General features: G+C 44.2%; 1 protein-coding gene across 1 annotated transcript in view; it reads right to left on the reverse strand.

The window, feature by feature from the left end:
- The window catches only part of lrguk (leucine-rich repeats and guanylate kinase domain containing), a 20,707-nt gene extending 6,389 nt beyond the window's left edge, over positions 1-14,318 (reverse strand). The window contains 14 exon segments of the mRNA XM_066668499.1: positions 844-1,045; positions 1,496-1,609; positions 3,415-3,511; positions 3,798-3,917; positions 5,699-5,805; positions 6,055-6,141; positions 6,236-6,316; positions 6,417-6,560; positions 10,125-10,249; positions 10,862-10,943; positions 12,343-12,443; positions 12,659-12,740; positions 13,749-13,844; positions 14,028-14,318. Coding sequence (XP_066524596.1) covers positions 844-1,045; positions 1,496-1,609; positions 3,415-3,511; positions 3,798-3,917; positions 5,699-5,805; positions 6,055-6,141; positions 6,236-6,316; positions 6,417-6,560; positions 10,125-10,249; positions 10,862-10,943; positions 12,343-12,443; positions 12,659-12,740; positions 13,749-13,844; positions 14,028-14,225 — 1,636 coding nt within the window. The 5' untranslated portion in view covers positions 14,226-14,318.
- Positions 14,319-14,462: the final 144 nt, after the last annotated feature.

Genomic DNA, 14,462 nt, shown 5'->3' on the forward strand with positions numbered 1-14,462 from the left:
TTACTTCTGATATTGCCCTGATACCACCACTATCCACTGATATTTACTATTCAATATCCGGATTTCTGTATAAAATATATTTTTATTAGGGTTCAATTCCCGCTCCGAGTGACTGTCTGTGAGGAGTGTGGTGTGTTCTCCCTGTGTCCGCGTGGGTTTCCTCCCGGTGACTGTGAGGAGTGTGGTGTGTTCTCCCTGTGTCCACGTGGGTTTCCTCCGGGTGACTGTCTGTGAGGAGTGTGGTGTGTTCTCCCTGTGTCCGCGTGGGTTTCCTCGGGTGATTGTCTGTGAGGAGTGTGGTGTGTTCTCCCTGTGTCCACGTGGGTTTCTTCCGGGTGACTGTCTGTGAGGAGTGTGGTGTGTTCTCCCTGTGTCTGTGTGGGATTCCTCCGGGTGACTGTGAGGAGTGTGGTGTGTTCTCCCTGTGTCTGCGTGGGTTTCCTCTGGGTGCTCCGGTTTCCTCCCACAGTCCAAAGCACACGTTGCAGGTGGATTGGCGACTCAAAAGTGTCCGTAGGTGTGAGTGTGTGAGTGAATGTGTGTGTGTGTTGCCCTGTGAAGGACTGGCGCCCCCTCCAGGGTGTGTTCCCGCATTGCGCCCAGTGATTCCAGGTAGGCTCTGGACCCACCGCGACCCTGAACTGGATAAGGGTTACAGATAATAAAAGAATGAATATATTTTTATTACTGATTAATAACACACAATCATCCCGATTATAGTAAATAAATTTACTGATTTTAGCATTTAACTTCAGTTACGCATTCTCAGCAAGTGATAAGTAAACATATGTGTATACAGTAGCAGTAATATTAACGTACAACTCATTTAATAAAGGTTCCTACCACTAGGAATCACACTGTCAAAAAAGCCAGGCCGCTCTCTGTTGGTTTTGATGTAGAGGTCGATACGTGACACTGCTGTGTCTATCTGGTTGCTACTGTAGAGGCCTCTGGTTTTCATGCGTGAAATGTACTCCTCAGTACTGGTAGGGATCAGCAAGATGTATCTGGGCTCAAAATATGAATTTTTCAGACTACAGACACCCTGTGGACGAAAGAAAGTGACAACCATATTTCACATATAAACACTAAATAACGAAGTAAAAAAAAGTCAGGTAAAAACAGTGCTAATTTTTTCCATTGTGTGTTGAAACTAATTTGACTCGGCTCCTAATTTCATAGCTCGTTTCTGCCCGTCCTCTGTGTAATTTGCAGAAAAAAAGGCATTGTCTCTGTCAGTACATTAGTCACAAAACAAGACTTTACTTACAGAGATAATGGTAAATGCAGCTATTTACTGGATCAGCATTTTTTGTAGCAGATGCACTATTTACGAATATTGAGAATGATAAATGTCTCCATTTGGGCAGTAGCTGTTTTCTATTAGAAAAAAACAACTTCTGTTGCTGTAGAACTAAAAACTGCTGTTAAAGCAGCTGCACATTTAAAAAAAAGAGGTGTGTTTGTGCATTACACCATTTATTTTATACTGTACCTCCAGCTCCATATGAACACAGCAAGCGAGGCCCTCTCTGGCTACTCTTTCTATTGCCTCTCGAGATAAGCCATACCAGTGGCCTCCATACTGCATGGTCTGAACAAAGCAGCCCTAAGAGGCAGAAAGAGAATAGACAGCACGTTGTACACTGAATGCACTGGACTTAACTGTCACAGAGTATTGCTGAAGAAAGTTATGGGTCTCACTCATTTACTAAATGGAGCTTTTCTTAGATGCTGCATGTTTACGGCTCCCAGGTGCAACGCAAACCTTCAGCCTTTTGAGTGGTAGCTCTGTTCCAATGGTTTCTGACCCATTGTCCAGCGGCACCTGGATCTAGTTATCCACTGCACTGCCATTTATCACACACTGTGACCTTGAAGCTGTTTCTCTGTCTTATATTTTTACACAGATGGCTCTATGAGTCTCTCTGGGCAAAGACAGGACTAAAATATGTATACAAAATTACAACCCCAAGTTGATCCTGTACATTACTTGTTTTAACAGGCACTAGACCAAGCCCAGGTGACTTTGGTGATCAGTGTTAATTTGCTGAATGCCGGTTGGCTGTAAAAGTGCTGGACCTGGGTGCACATCTGTGTCTGTGCGATATGGGGCCAGACTGGTTCGTAATCTTCACCTGAAACTCCTCCTTTGATGCTTTGCACCATACGCTTATAATCACACTTCAAAGGGCTTCCGCTGTAAATCAACCTGCGACCTCTATTTATCAACTCGCTGGACTTACAAAACCACCCGAAAAATGAGGAATGATAGACTCCAAAAGAGGTGGAGAGCAGAAGACAGATCATGAGGAACATTCTTTCCTCTCGTTTCAAATATTTGACAAGTCATCCCTTCTGCAGGACACTTGCAAACTATTACGAAGCAAGTTCAAAGCAAGCACAACTCTATAAAACTATACGATTACATGAGAATTAGGCCGTTGTCACAATAGCCATTTTTGTGATATGACTGTCACTTTAAGACCATTTTATGCCACTGATATAATGATAATATAATAACATAATAATGCATCCATCCATCCATTATCTGTAAGCGCTTATCCAATTCAGGGTCGCGGAGGAAACCCACGCAGACACAGAGAGAACACACCACACTCCTCACAGGCAGTCACCCGGAGAAAACCCACGCAGACACAGGGAGAACACACCACACTCCTCACAGGCAGTCACCCGGAGGAAACCCACCCAGACACAGGGAGAACACACCACACTCCTCACAGACAGTCACCCGGAGGAAACCCACGCAGACACAGAGAGAACACACCACACTCCTCACAGACAGTCACCCGGAGGAAAACCACGCAGACACAGGGAGAACACACCACGCTCCTCACAGACAGACAGTGACACTACCTGCTGCACCACCGTGCCACCTCATAATAATGCACACTTTTCAAAAGCATTGCACTTTTAGACAGTGGACTTAATGGAATATAATAAATGCTTAAATATCCTATATAAATAAAACCACTTCCAAATGAATCAACAGAACGGCTTCAGTACAAAGAAACCAGAGAAACATATCATTGTAACAAACATGCAGGTAAATACAATAAACGATACTGAGGTCAGCAAAATATATTAAGGAAATTTCTATATATTGTATGATAATCAATAACATAATTATTGTGTCAGGCTGAAGATTTTTTTTACTAAATCTATTACAAAGTGTAATAGAACGATGTTGTTATATGTTCCTTCAGTTGGAATCACTGAATATAATAAAAAAATGTGTACTTTAAATGGGAAAGCATTTTTGATGTGGGGATTATTGTACTGTAGACTTACTCTAAACTCAGACATATTACATGAATCTTCAACCTTAAAACAGGTCGTAGTGCTCATGGCAAAACTAATCAGAATGTATTCATTAAACCATCAGAGACATACCATACGAATCATGTTCTGAAATTCCTCTTCCAGGACAAAGTGGTAATCGGAGCCATCTTCCTCACCAAAATAAGGCCCTCTGGTGGTGTGGCAAGCACTGAAAAAAGAGATTGAACATAAATTTATACGCAAATGTCATCCAATGTGTAACGCATCTCTGTTATTCCTATTTTTAATAGGCAGCTGCTAGGTTGTGGGATGTAAGAATGAAGTGTTGGGAGTTTATAGTAGATAATGAGCTGGCAGAAATGCCATCCACAGCACACCAGAGATGTAAGCCTTTTTGGCAAGCTATATTTATGCATGCCCCTGTAACAGCCATGTACTGGTTGTACATCGACACAAGTTCTACTTGCACATGATCATCATAAATAGACACTCACCCATAAGCGAAATAATCACTGAATTCCTGGCACAGCTTATGGGCTAGCTCCCTCTTTCCACAAGCCTGTGGCCCTGTGAGAACCAGCATTGGGTATGGAGCATCCAGACTGGGCAGGGTGCTGGATATTAAACAGATGTGATCAAAATAATATTTATGTTAACAAAAAAATGTGATGGCAGGATGATCCTAAACACAGAGCAAATTGTTGTTTAGCATTCAAAATTTAATTACTCTGTCACGCCCTGGCCCTGTCTTGTCTGTTTCCCCCATGTGTTCACATAGCACATGGCTATTTGTTGTTGTTGTCACCGCCCTTGTCCCACCTTAGCTCCACCCTCTCGTTGTGTCTCATTTGTAATCCCGCCTCCTCGTTGTCTGTTCCAGGTGTCCCTTGTCTGTGTTGTATATTTAAGTTCCTTTGTGTCATTTCGTGGTTGTTGGATTTGTTTCACTCTCTCTAGTCTGTCTGTCTCTATGGTTCCTTGATTTGATTCTCTTCCCTTTGTTTGTCAGTCTGGTATATTTGTTCCTTCCTTGTGCTTTGTGTACTTGTTAGTCTGTTTAGTTCCCTCTGTCTAGGTTTAGTCTCTTTAAGCTCTGTTTAGCTCTGTCTAGGTTTGTCTGTCCAGTTCCCGCTCTCTGTCCAAGTCTCTAAGTCTAGGTCTGTCGTGTTACCCAATTCGGTCTTTGTTTTGTTATCTTTTGGTGTAAATAAAAAGTCACTGTTTTATAGCAAGTGCGTCCGCCTCCGTCAGTCCGCTCAGTCCTGACATACTCTCTAAATTAAGCTATGTCAACTATATTATAATACTATATAAAATTGTATAATAATATATATAATACAATAAAGGGCGGCACGGCGGCGCAGGAGGTAGTGTCGCAGTCACACAGCTCCAGGGGTCTGGAGGTTGTGGGTTCCATTCCCACTCCGGGTGACTGTGAGGAGTGTGGTGTGTTCTCCCTGTGTCTGCGTGGATTTCCTCCGGGTGACTGTCTGTGAGGAGTGTGGTGTGTTCTCCCTGTGTCTGCGTGGATTTCCTCCGGGTGACTGTCTGTGAGGAGTGTGGTGTGTTCTCTCTGTGTCTGCGTGGGTTTCCTCTGGGTGACTGTCTGTGAGGAGTGTGGTGTGTTCTCCCTGTGTCTGCGTGGGTTTCCTCTGGGTGACTGTCTGTGAGGAGTGTGGTGTGTTCTCCCTGTGTCTGCGTGGGTTTCCTCCGGGTGACTGTCTGTGAGGAGTGTGGTGTGTTCTCTCTGTGTCTGCGTGGGTTTCCTCCGGGTGACTGTCTGTGAGGAGTGTGGTGTGTTCTCTCTGTGTCTGCGTGGGTTTCCTCCGGGTGACTGTCTGTGAGGTGTGTGGTGTGTTCTCCTTGTGTCTGCGTGGGTTTCCTCCGGGTGACTGTCTGTGAGGAGTGTGGTGTGTTCTCCTTGTGTCTGCGTGGGTTTCCTCTGGGTGACTGTCTGTGAAGAGTGTGGTGTGTTCTCCCTGTGTCTGCGTGGGTTTCCTCTGCGTGCTCCGGTTTCCTCCTACAGTCCAAAAACACATGTTGGTAGGTGGATTGGCGACTCAAGTGTCCGTAGATGTGAGTGAATGTGAGTGTGTGCGTCGCCCTGTGAAGGACTGGCGCCCCCTCCAGGGTGTATTCCCGCCTTGCGCCCAATGATTCCAGGTAGGCTCTGGACCCACCGCGGCCCTGAACTGGATAAGGGTTACAGATAATGATAACACAACAAATGTCTAAGAAGTGAAAATTACAGTTTGTATCACACTAGCTGAAGGTTACCGGACATTTTGCTGGTAAAAGCATTTTGGACAAAAATGCAGTGGTTTACCTTTGAAGAAAATCAGCACTCATGTAAATATAAGAACTTGCCCTACAGAACTAATTCAGCCATTTATACCTGTCATAAATGACCTGTGGCTGCATGTGCTGGTAAATAATGTGAGTCATGTGATCTCGGGCGGCCAACACCTCAAGAGGTGGATCATATTTGTTTACAGCAGAAACCTGAAATCAATAAGCAAACAGAGGCAATATAATCCACAATTCACATAAATAACATTCATATTCATTGACAGGTATTACTTCATTGTACATTTTAGTGCTTGCCAGACCATCACTAATGTCAAGGTAGAAAATGTATTTACATGTCATTACTTTAAACAAACTAGACCAAGAGTTTTCTGGGAACTGGACAGTGGTGGGGAACTGGCACAAACAAAACAGACAACATAGTTATGATCTTAAAAGTGTTACCTTTTCCTCAGTCGTCACAGACTGTTCGTCCAAAAGAGTTAGTCGATGAAGAAGGAAGATCATGGCCAGTCTGTAGTCAGGCTGGTCCTACAGTGAAGAATAAAAGCTGAAATCAAGCATTATTTTAGAGCTAAATTACGTAAACAACACCATATCCGGCCATATCTAAGATAGCTCTCACCTTTACAGGGTTTCTCTTGAGATTTAGCTCTCTCAGTAGAGAAAGATCGTGCACATGTGTGGCCTCCTTAACTTCGCTAATCTAAGATAGAGTTAAGAGAACGAAGGAAAAAATGTCTAGAAAGCAATGTTTAACCATAGTATTCACATCACTATAAAATCAGCAAGAAAGACAGTCTCACCATATTACTTTCAAGATTGACGCTCCCAAGGAAGTGGAGGTTCTGAAGACCAGAAAGGCTATGAATCCTATTAGAAGACAAGTCTAGAACCTGTAGGTTCCGGAGTGAGTGCAAATTCTCAATCTTCTTTATCAGATTTCCCCTCTGTTCACAAAAATGACCTCTTAAAATGAGAAAGTTTTCACATTTTCGCCATATGATAACATTATTTTGCACATATTTTTATCATGACATGAACCTAATTTTAGTAGTGTATCTCCCTAACAGGGTTAAGTTACACTGTAACTCACACATCAGTAGAAACAAGATGGTGCAACTGTACATTGCTCAAGTCCAAACATTCATTCATTCATTTGTTCATTCATTCATTCATCCATTATCTGTAACCCTTATCCAGTTCAGGGTCGCGGTGGGTCCAGAGCCTACCTGGAATCACTGGGCACAAGGCGGGAATACACCCTGGAGGGGGCGCCAGTCCTTCACAGGGCAACACAGACACACACACATTCACTCACATCTATGGACACTTTTTGAGTCACCAATCCACCTACCAACGTGTGTTTCTGGACTGTGGGAGGAAACCAGAGCACCCGGAGGAAACTCACGCAGACACAGAGAGAACACACCACACTCCTCAGAGACAATCACCCGGAGTGGGAATCCAAACAATGGCGTGTTTATCCTTTATAAAATATTACGGCATTCACCATTTCTGGGGGTAACATATTTCTAAAGCACATAAAGACAAACAGCACATCAGCCTGGTTAGGTGGTTATCCTGTATAAATCTGACAGGTGACAACTGCTCTGATGGCGTTGATGAGCAGATCAGCCGACAACTGAACAGCTGGCAAGTCATGGGAAACGCTTACTTCTAAGCCAGGTGCTCTCCAAGCCTCTAACTGGCCCTCTCTCATCCCTTCCTCTAAGTCCCCAGCCCTCCTAAGGCAACTCTGGGCTGTTGTCCAGAGCCCAGCCTGCCTGCCTTGCCCTCCACCACCCTTGCCTGGCAGAGAAGTGCAAACAGCGGGGGAACAGTGACCGTAAGGGGTCCCGGACGCTCTGATGCCAGAGTGTGATGAGGTGAGAGAGAAGATATCTGACAAGAGCACCCTGCTCTGGGTTGCAGGGCGGCTGAGGGGCCGACAGGTTGAGCACGAGGCGGTGTATGTGTGTACATGTGTGTGTTCTGTTGAAAGCGGTCCAGGCTCACTCACACCAGCAGCTGTGCCCTGAGGGGAAAACGAACGACAGAGGACACGGCACTGCTGACGATGAAGAATCACTTTGATAAAGGACAACACAAACACCCTTCAATGAAGTGGCAAAGGGTCTGGAGGCACGTCGCTGTGCCATATGGTGGGCTTCAGCACTAGCCTCCTTTTTTTTTTAACTCTGCTAAAAAAGCTGGGGCGTCAACATGGACACAGTCTGGAATTCACTGTGGGGGAACACACCATCCTAAATCCCAAAACACAACATTGCTGTCAAGTGTCAAAGATGGAATGGGAGTGGTGCTAAAGCAAGATGCTGTATATAACCTTACACATAGTGAGAGGGCGAACCTTTCTGAACATTATGACATAACCGTATAATCAAGCACTGCATGAATAAAAGACACAGGGATACAGAGGGATAAACACTGAACAAAGGAAAAGAGGGGAAAAACAATGTGATCCATGTATGAGCAGTGCCCTGAAGCTAATTAAACCTAGAGAGACACACCAATATTTTAATAAAAACATGGCTGCGTTTATTAACCACCACGCCAGCTACACATCATAAAAACTGGAATGCAATCTTCTGTTTTAGTCAAAAAATGTGGAAACGTTAGTCTCAATCCTAAACCCCCTTCACTGCCTTTATACATTTATACATTATAAAAAATGTAACTGGATTCGGTCCTCACACTCAGTCCCCGAAACAGAGGGTGAGAAATAGTGAGTCAAACTAGTAAGTGACATATAAATGAGATGTAAATGCAAGGCAGTATTTACTACTCTCACACTGGCCTTTCTTTTTAGCCAGGTGGTGTTAAATTACTCAGTTTGTGAAACCCTGACATTCCTAAAAACCTTTTTCGATTTCTATCTAAGAATAAAAGCCCTCAGTACCTCATTTCCCTTCATCCATCTTTGCAGGTTGGAGGGTGGCTTTCACTTCCTCATGAGAATGTGCAATTAGCAAGTTTTGTATTTTCAAAACCCCTCAAAGAACATTTTCGGAATCATCGTCTATAATTATACGTTCATTGTCACATTCTGGGAATTCCAATTACGGTCTGTTAATACACATTGCGTCAAAATTAAACAGATGCCCAAGCAGCACTCGTGGAGGAGAGTGTTATTGTAACTGCCTGATTCTACAAAACCTGACAGATGCCCAAACAATTAGCACATTTTTGTGTAAATATCTCATTAATGTGATAAATAAGTTTATTATGAAATGTCTTTTATTAATATGCTGCAGGTGGGTTATAACAGACTTACAGAAGTTTAGGACAAGCCCTGTGGCAAAGCCTATGGCAAAAATACTTCCATGGCTTAGCAACAAAAGTCATTTATAATTAACTGCACTGATTTAAATATATTCTTGTTTTACTCCAGCTCCTCTAACCAGGACTCAGTCTTTTTATCTAGCGTTTTCCCATTATTTCATAAACTGAACAGCTTAACACATTCATTCATTCATTATCTGTAAGCGCTTATCCAGTTCAGGGTCACGGTGGGTCCAGAGCGTACCTGGAATCATTGGGCACAAGGTGGGAATACACACTGGAGGGGGCGCCAGTCCTTCACAGGGAAACACACACACATTCACTCACACACTCACACCTATGGACACTTTTGAGTCGCCAATCCACCTACCAACGTGTGTTTTTGGACTGAGGGAGGAAACCGGAGCACCCGGAGGAAACCCACGCAGACACAGAGAGAACACACCACACTCCTCACAGACAGTCACCCGAGGAAACCCACGCAGACACAGGGAGAACACACCACACTCCTCACAGACAGTCACCTGGAGGAAACCCACGCAGACACAGGGAGAACACACCACACTCCTCACAGACAGTCACCCGGAGGAAACCCACGCAGACACAGGGAAATCACACCATACTCCTCAAAGACAGTCACCCGGAGGAAACCCATGCGGACACAGAGAGACCACACCACACTCCTCACAGACAGTCACACGGAGGAAACCCACGCAGACACAGAGAGACCACACCACACTCCTCACAGACAGTCACCCGGAGGAAACCCACGCAGACACAGAGAGAACACACCACACTCCTCACAGACAGTCACCCGGAGCGGGAATCGAATCCCCTTGGATGTGTGTGACTGCGACACTACCTGCTGCGCCACCGTGCCGCCCTCGGCTTAACACACTACAGCTGAAATGGAAATTAAGAGCAGTCTGAGAGTTGTAAATATTACCTTGAATTTACTTCTCTTTTGTGTGTGGCCCTCTAGTTTGAGTGACGATTTAATACGCTGCCATTATCTTTGAAAAGATGAAAAGATTACAGAGGGCACGTTGTGTTTTGATGGTGCCGGTTGTGGAGTGAGCCGTGCTAAACACTTACAATCTTCATTCGTTATTTCATACTTGCAGCTTGGGCGATTATAACACATCAATGTCAATCATCTCTCGTACCTCATAACATCACCTTGAAAGAGTGCTTGAGACAACAGAACATACCAAACAGAGGTGTTTGAGAGGTAGACCAGTCAGACCGCTGATACGTGAGATTTTGTTGTGGGCCACGCTGAGATGGGTCAAGCTGCTGCACTTCTCCAGACCCCTGATTTCACTAAAACAGTTGTCTAGTCAGTGCGAATCTTAGTCAAGTCATTAACCAGAGATTACTTGTTCTGAGTGACTGTTCACATGCTTATCATAGAATCAGAGATAATGGAAGAAGCAGAGGAATTGTATTTAAATATCATCTGTCATTCATTATCTGTAACCGCTTATCCAGTTCAGGGTCGCGGTGGGTCCAGAGCCTACCTGGAATCACTGGGCGCAAGGCAGGAATACACCCTGGAGGGGGCACCAGTCCTTCACAGGGCAACACACACAGACACACACATTCACTCACACACTCGCACCTACGGACACTTTTGAGTCGCCAATCCACCTACCAACGTGTTTTTGGACTGTGGGAGGAAACCAGAGCACCCGGAGGAAACCCACGCAGACACAGGGAGAACACACCAACTCCTCACAGACAGTCACCCGGAGCGGGAATCGAACCCACAACCTCCGGGTCCCTGGAGCTGTGTGACTGCGACACTCCCTGCTGCGCCACTGTGCCGCCCGCTGTATTTAAATACTGTTTACTAAATATGCATTACATTTTGGTACCAACTTCATGACATGGCACAGACTACAGAAGTACATTAGAGATGCCCTGGAGACTGCATTCAAAAGGATACAGTCAAGCATCAACTTGCAAAGAGACGTATACGCAGACAGGTCCTTCATTGTTGAAATCTGGTTGTAAGTAAAATTCACTTCCTGTTGTAAAAGAAGTTAAGACACATCATTAAAGTCAAACACAACACCTTTCAACAGTAACACAGGGTGGATATATCCATAATGATGGGTTACAAGTGATCTCGATTATGTAGCCCATCGTTATACCATTTAAAAACAAACCTGATCCAACAGTCACCTAATATGTTTATACACTGAGATTTTAAACCTCAAGAGGTGTGCATTTGTATAGTTTCAGTACACAGAGCACTGCAATGTGACATAAACCTAAACCTCTTATCTCTCTTTCTAAATGAAATCAAGAGCCAGGCTGCCAGGCCTTATTTACATATATGATTTGCATGAGGCAAGCCCTAATCATTGCAGATGTTTTGGCAGTGAAACTTCGGTTAAAACAAGGAGATCAGAGGCCTGCTGCGCTGGTAGGTGGTCTCTGGGGTCAGAAATGAGTGCACTGCTCCACCTATTAACTACATTAATACTCTGATTAATTTGGAAAAAAACGAAATGCAAATATAGGTAGGATGTAAAATACAGTTTGAGAATGATGTCATTGTGTCATGTGATAGCGTTTCTAAGGAAATAGGTTTAAACTGTTTTACTGCCGTGGATTAGAGGATGTTGCTCCGCCCACTGTGTTCAGGGGAACGTTTTTGGGCCGTGTCAGCCCTATAAAATAATAGCACAGTGTAATATGAGTCTAAAAAGAGCATGGGGGAGGTGCAAACATTCATTCATTCATTCGTTCATCCATTATCTGTAACCCTTATCCAGTTCAGGGTCACAGTGAGTCCAGATCCTACCTGGAATCATTGGGCGCAAGGTGGGAATACACCCTGGAGGGGGCGCCAGTCCTTCACAGGGCAACACAGACACACACACATTCACTCACACCTACGGACACTTTTGAGTCGCCAATCCACCTACCAACGTGTGTTTCTGGACTGTGGGAGGAAACCGGAGCGAGGTGCAAACAAACAAACAAAACCACGAATGCACTCATTTTTTCAATTAAATAAAATCACATGCAGCTGTTAAAACGATAAAAATAAACCCTTCAACTCAACATCCACTATTTCATTCCTTAACGAAGATAATGTTCTATATTTAACCAAATGTATCATGATCAGCATCCTATTAAGTATGAGTTTATCGTACCATCTCAGAGTAATACTATCCTCTTAGTGCCGGATGAGTCTATTCAAAATAAAAACATCTAACAATTGATCAATCTACAGAAAGCCAACATTCTTTAGAAACACAGAGAAAGGACTGCGGGAATGACCCTGCGGCTCCAGAGCTAAAACACTGACGCATGGACTGACAAACACCACATTTGAAATGAGTTGGTTATGCAATTGTTTACAAGGGAATTCATCAACACGTCAAAATGATTCTCCTGTTTACTGTACGACCTCACCTTGAGATTTCTGGGTGGTTGGAATCCAAAAAAGTCAGACAGTTCATTGTGGGAAGCATCAAGTATGATGAGGTATGGCATGTGGCTCACACAGGATAAATCTACCAGTCACAAAACGTTAGGCACAGAAAGCACAGTGAGGAATAGATGGCAACAGTGCAAAGTGTTTTTTTTTTTTTTATCTAAGTTTCCAAGGACAAAGATAACGAATGGACTTCAAACTTTCAACTGGAGACGCATACAAGAAGAGTAGTTATGAATAACCTCGAGAGAAGAGCGGTTTATGATAAATTTGCGACACCAGTGTGAGACGTACCTGTAATTTTGTTGTAGGGAAGTTCGAGTTTTTGAAGATGGACGTAATTGGACAAAATGGACACATTTTTCAAGCTTTGTCTCTGACAGAAAATCATAAAAAAAGAATAACATTTCTCCTTGCTGTGTACCATACCCAGAATAAACATGTCTACTGTATAGTAAACATCTCCAGTTTAAACATGATCTTTCAATCATAGGATTTAGGACAAAAGGTGACTGAAAATTTATTTGTTTTTAATCACTGCCTACTGTAATCGTTTTTAAAATAGGTGAGATCATTCATTCATTCATTATCTGTAACCCTTATACAGTTCAGGGGCGCGGTGGGTCCAGAGCCTACCTGGAATCATTGGGCGCAAGGCGGGAATACACCCTGGAGGGGGCGCCAGTCATTCACAGGGCAACACACACACACACACATTCACACACTCACACCTACGGACACTTTTGAGTCGCCAATCCACCTACCAACGTGCGTGAGGAAACCCACGCAGACACAGGGAGAACACACCACACTCCTGACAGACAGTCACCCGGAGGAAACCCACGCAGACACAGAGAGAACACACCACACTCCTCACAGACAGTCACCCAGAAGAAACCCACACAGACACAGGGAGAACACACACAGACACGGCGGGGAGTCATCTCTTCCTTATGGGGGCCACAAGCTGGTTCCAACATATTAGTTCTTTATTTTTTTAGGTGAAGTCCAGTTTTAAAATTAAGGAAAGGTTAGGATGGACAACATGGTGTAGTCACTGCCACAGCTCCAGGGTCCTGCTGTGATCCTCTGGTCACTTTTGACTATTTCGGTGAAATTATCCAGACATGTGTGTGTGTGTGTGTGTGTGTGTGTGTTTTGGAGGTTCTGGATCCACCATGACCCTGACTAGGAAGAAGCAGTTACAGAAGACACATGAATGAATAATGAATGAATAGATGATTGTAGTGTTTGTTTAGTACTCTGCTTGTGAATGAGTTAAAGGTAAGTCCCCAGGAACTGAATGGAAATCTATGGCCCATCAATGCATTAAACAAAACTGTGTGTGTGTGTGTGTGTGTGTGTGTGTGTGATTGTAACCCACAGGCACAGACAGGAACTGGTAGACGTGTTGTCCTGTGGTGGAGCGTCCGAGACAGGACAGATGTTTAGCTACTTCTTCCTCAGTCAGTTCTCCGTCCTTCTCCATTCCGAATAAAATAACGTTTTTCAGTTAAAACAAATGGCAGCACAGTTCATATTTGAGCGACACAGGACGTTTCACACTGGTACAAGATACACCATTAGTCTTTAGTTGTAATAACTAAGCTGCAGGAACACATTAAAGACATTTTAAAGAAACACATTAAATAACTCTGTCTACCTCCATCTCCTTGTTCTCTTCCCCCTCCTCGTCAGCAGCGTTAAAGTGACCGTTATTCTGGAAACTTCTCTCCGGCGGAGTGCTCTCGTCTCCCACTGTTGTGTTTCTGTCGCCTTGGTCCCGCGGCCCGCAGGGATTTCTCGGGGTCTGGCCGAGGGAGGGCGACGCTGTCGACGCCTGCTGAGTGGAAACGGACATTTTATGTGCAGGGTTTTGTTTATTAACGTAGAAATTAAATGAACGCCTCCTAAACTGTTAGAGTCATACACAGCTAATGCTAACAGCGAGAGACTCTGGAGTGACGCGGCCGGCCGTTGCCTGGTAACCGAGACACTAGCAGTGGCCTAAAGTTTGTGGACATGCCGTCCATGATTTCTTCTAAGGCTGGGTGTTTATTATTAAGATATTCGACTCCTTTTGCTGGTGTAACTGCAG

Source organism: Hoplias malabaricus, chromosome 4, assembly GCF_029633855.1.
Source record: "Hoplias malabaricus isolate fHopMal1 chromosome 4, fHopMal1.hap1, whole genome shotgun sequence".
Classification (NCBI taxonomy): domain Eukaryota; kingdom Metazoa; phylum Chordata; class Actinopteri; order Characiformes; family Erythrinidae; genus Hoplias; species Hoplias malabaricus.